Below are 4,310 nucleotides of genomic sequence, written 5' to 3' on the forward strand. Positions count from 1 at the left end.
TGTTTAAAACGTATCAGTAAAGCCTACCATATCTATGCACAAAAGGAACATTTTGGATGGCAAATGAAAACGTCTATGTTGGTTGTCACTAAGCTATACACTTGAACTACCCCATTAGATTCAGGATATTGATTCCAGGAACTATGTGGTGTCTGATAACTAGAGTTGAGTCCCTGTGGGCATACATCATTTCAGGAATGGCCTCTGCAACCACATTATGGAAAAGTAGAAGGCCTTGGTTATAATGACAGTTTACTTCAATAATTTGCTGCACACTCAGGCCAAGTGAGGAAGTTCAGAGAGCTGAAGAGATGGTCAGGGAATTAACATACAATAAGAAAAAATATATATAACAATTGTATTACACAATTCAGGAAATACAGCACAGTCATGTGCTGAATATTTATCACCATGCATGTTGTGGCCAACTGGACATCTAAAATAGATAAATAGACCTCGGTAGACCTGCAGCCTACCAGTGTTCTCCCACAATCCCTCTAGTGTCTAGTCTAAACTCTGCAATGTCATTTTGATAAACGCAGCTGACACACCCCCTGTCCCTCCCTTTTTCTCTGTCTCTCCCACCCCTCTCTCTGCGTCGCATTGAGAGCCGACCTTATCCCCCCCTAACATCACACGACCGAGCAGAGATTCAACTCCTTCAGCTTTAAGGTAAGAGCCATTACTTGTATTATCATCGATTAATAACATCATTAACTCACGTCGGCTAAACCATAATCTGTTTTGTTATATGCTCGAGCACATTGTTGATGTCTGCATTGTATCAAGCAATATTTAACTGAATTAACAATAATAAATTGTTTTCTTTAAAAAACATTTATGAAATGAACAATGCAACTTGGCATAAAAGAAGAATGTAGAAACATTTTGCGTTTTATTCACCTATTACAGTTACTGTAGGTACGAAGTTATGACTTTATACAAGGTTAGAGATGTAATCGAGACCGGGGACAGGCAGAGACTAGTCCATTTTATGGATGGGGAGAAGATGTCATTGGTTGGCTTTTCCCCAAGAATGAAAAATGTATAAAGTTGCACATTGAGATCTACTACACAATATATCTACTACACATATATGTCAACATATTTCTAAAATGGCACATTTGCTCATGGGTGTAATAAAAATATATTGGAACATGTAGGTACCTCTTTTTTGTTTTTATCTATCCTGACCCCACCCTTTGAGGCTTGTGCTACATTTCCACAAACTTTGCTCATACAGACACACACAGATCTCATTTTATCATAACTTGTCGACATAGAGTAGTGAATAGTAGTAGTGAATGAACCTATTGTACATTTACATATTAGTCATTTAGCAGACGCTCTTATCCAGAGCGACTTACAGTAAGTGATTACATATTTTTTTTTATACTGGCCCCCCGTGGGAATCGAACCCACAACCCTGGCGTTGCAAACGCCATGCTCTATCAACTGAGCTATATCCCTGCCGGCCATTCCCTCCCCTACCCTGGACGACGCTGGGCCAATTGTGCGCCGCCCATGAGTCTCCCGGTCGCGACAGAGCCTGGATTCGAACCAGGATCTCTAGTGGCACAGTTAGCACTGCGATGCAGTGCCATAGACCACTGCGCCACTCAGGAGTACCTTGTAATAGGGGAAGTTGTGCATTTAGATGAACATTTGACTAAACTGAACATCTTTTGAGCTTCGATATTCTGCTTTGTATTTATAGTCTTTCTGCTTTAGAGAAGTTGAGAAGATCATGTACATCCTAGCCACAGCTGTCTGCCTGTTGGGTAAGATAACTTTTGATGTTTTCGTCATGAGACTGCAATGCTTTGTCACATGAGATAATAGTTTCCCCTTAATGTCACACTGGTGATATTGAGTCATCATGGATATGATCAATGCTAATATAGGTTATAGCTTTTCTATGCAGTTCTGAGGAAGGTAATCTATGGAAAACAATAGTCCAATTAATATGTTGTTGACATATGATCGAGGGAGAGTTGGAGTGGGAAAGTACAGTATCTGTATGCCATCTCTGTGATTTATGGTTTGCCTTGTCCCAGAAGGTGACTGAGCTGACAAAATAGCCTAAAAGTCAAATGAACATATTGTTGATGATACATTTGAGATAGTTAAAAAACAAGAGTAAAATCTAGGTGCATTGTTGTGCACAGGGTTTCTCTTTATTTATTTTATACATTTGAAAGAGTGTTGGAGTGGTGAAGCATCTTTGTAACATCCTTGTGTTGTAGGTTTTGCCTCAGCCCAGAAGGTGACTTTGCTGAACTCCTGCCTGTCGAAGGAGAACAACCTGAGGATGGACTGTAAATACGAGCTGACAACTGCGTCACCAGTTCCTACTTGCACATACACCCAGGAGAACAATGTGGTGGGAAGCACAGACCCTGCTACGAGTCAGGACCCCACCTTCAAGAACCGTGCTGATGTCGCCATCATGGAAGGCAGCACCACCTGCCGTCTCATCCTCACTGGCTTTTCCGACGACAAGCCCAAGAACTTCACCTGCACCATCAAGCAGAAAGAGATGGTGTCAAAAACCTCCGCTGTGGAAAAGAGTAAGTCTTTTTTCAAAATTATTTCCCTTTCTGCATTCATGAAACGGTGCGTCTACATTGCTATTTGAGAGTAACTGTAAGTTCAGTTTCCTAGTTCCCCTGATATGAAAACAGAAGGGATGATCTATGATGTCATTAGAATGAATGTTTGTGTGGATCATTTGCTTTTCAGAGGAAATAGTGAAGTGATAGGGAAGTAAAAAGGGGCTTTTGATCTAATAGACCAAATATTTGTGTGAGAAAGGCTGCCCCTGTCGAGTCCTCCACTTCAACTTGTGTTTGCTTCTCTCTCTTAGAGCTACTCCAGAAGTGTTCAGCGTGGAGTGTGCATGGCAGCGTGTTGATGTTGACTATGACGTCAATTGTTTTGTTGCTGTGAAGAACCATTATAGAACCATTATAGCTGCTGTTTCCTTTTCCAAAGCTGTTCAACATAATCATGAATAATATATATTATCATTATCTCATTAATGTAGCCTAATTGTACTCACACAGAATTGTGCCTTTTAAATCTAGATCATTAAGAATGCTTAGAATCTGGTCTTGGAATATGGTCTGCTAGTATAGAAGTAAAGAGGTCAATGGAACTCGACCGAAACAATGGCAATGGCAATGGCATGGAAACATGTTAGGGAAACATGCCGTGGGGGAAAGATCCCGAATCTCCTCATTGCCCTCGCCTCTTTACCGCATCTATGGTCTGCAGATATAGGCTAGACGCTTAGAAAAAAGGGTTCCAAAATGGTTCTTAGGTGGTCCCCATGAGAACCCAACAACAGAACTACTAGCATGACGGACCGAGCCTGGACCCTTAGCTCAGTGGTTCTCTCAATTTGTTTTGGTTACTGTACCCCCTATCACATGAATGTACCATTGGGGATTAATAAAGTACTGCCTTACGTTCATTTTATCATTAGACCTATGTTCTTATATTTAGTTTTTTACCCAATACACAATTGTATCTTCTATTTTCAATCAATGTTTGTTGTTTAAGTAAGCATGTTTAATATGTTTAATGCTCTAAAATGTACATTATTTTCATTGTTTAACAGAAGGCTAAATTCAATTAACAGTAATTGAAAGCCACATTCATAATGCTTTTGGTGTAGAGAAAATGTAAGTAAATAAAACAATTGAACGAAGTATAGTTTGTTTCTCAAATCAACATTCTTTCAACGTCAATGAACAGTATTAAAGTGTCAATAGTATAGAAAGATAAATAGTATAAAAAACTGCCCATAAGTGTTTAACAGTAGGCTAAATTCAATTAACAGTAAGTGAAAGCCACATTAACAATGCTTTTGGTGTAGTGCAAACTTAAGTCTTTAAGTACATAGAACTTCAGCTAGTTTAGTCTAGTGACATGGCTGCTGCTGGTGTCTGATGTCCTTTTATGGCCTGGACAAACTGTCCAAATACAGCTTTGAAGCTGATAACCGAGGCGGTCTGGGCCATCTCAGTTGCCCTGGCTGCTGCCTCATGTTTACACTGCTGATTGAAGTGCTGATCCTGCTGCAGAAGCTGGGCCTCACAGTAGGTGGCGGTAATGCGCCATAACGTTGGATGCCGCCGATAAACCCCACCAAAGAAGAAGAAGAAGACGACGCTGGGCCTCAAGTGTCTCCAGGTATGAGGCTTTCGGTCACCCTCATGCAGTTCAGGTATTCGCTGGTTGTGCTCTGAGTGTGTTTTCTCTTCCCTGGGAAAAATATAGGCAGATGTAATGAGATGTACAGTACA

At 40.6% G+C, this 4,310-nt stretch overlaps 1 protein-coding gene across 1 annotated transcript; it reads left to right on the plus strand.

Annotated features, from left to right (window-relative positions):
• Window positions 1-608: 608 nt before the first annotated feature.
• LOC311142049 (uncharacterized protein) lies at window positions 609-3,717 on the plus strand. Its single transcript, XM_084177597.1, has 4 exons — window positions 609-672; window positions 1,732-1,781; window positions 2,247-2,570; window positions 2,867-3,717. Exons 2-4 carry the CDS (start codon window positions 1,748-1,750, stop codon window positions 2,947-2,949), a joined length of 441 nt encoding a protein of 146 aa, XP_084033723.1. The 5' UTR covers window positions 609-672; window positions 1,732-1,747; the 3' UTR covers window positions 2,950-3,717.
• The last annotated feature ends 593 nt before the right edge of the window (window positions 3,718-4,310 follow it).

The sequence above is a fragment of the Coregonus lavaretus genome (genome assembly GCF_964263955.1).
Source record: "Coregonus lavaretus genome assembly, chromosome: 15".
Taxonomy (NCBI): Eukaryota; Metazoa; Chordata; class Actinopteri; order Salmoniformes; family Salmonidae; genus Coregonus; species Coregonus lavaretus.

What these genes read in the sequence shown, in the direction of transcription:
- LOC311142049 (XM_084177597.1), top strand. Translation starts at nt 1,748, where the DNA reads ATGTACATCCTAGCCACAGCTGTCTGCCTGTTGG. An exon ending in CACAGCTGTCTGCCTGTTGG is followed by an intron (nt 1,782 to 2,246) that starts GTAAGATAACTT and finishes CTTGTGTTGTAG; the next exon opens with GTTTTGCCTCAGCCCAGAAG. An exon ending in AACCTCCGCTGTGGAAAAGA is followed by an intron (nt 2,571 to 2,866) that starts GTAAGTCTTTTT and finishes TCTCTCTCTTAG; the next exon opens with AGCTACTCCAGAAGTGTTCA.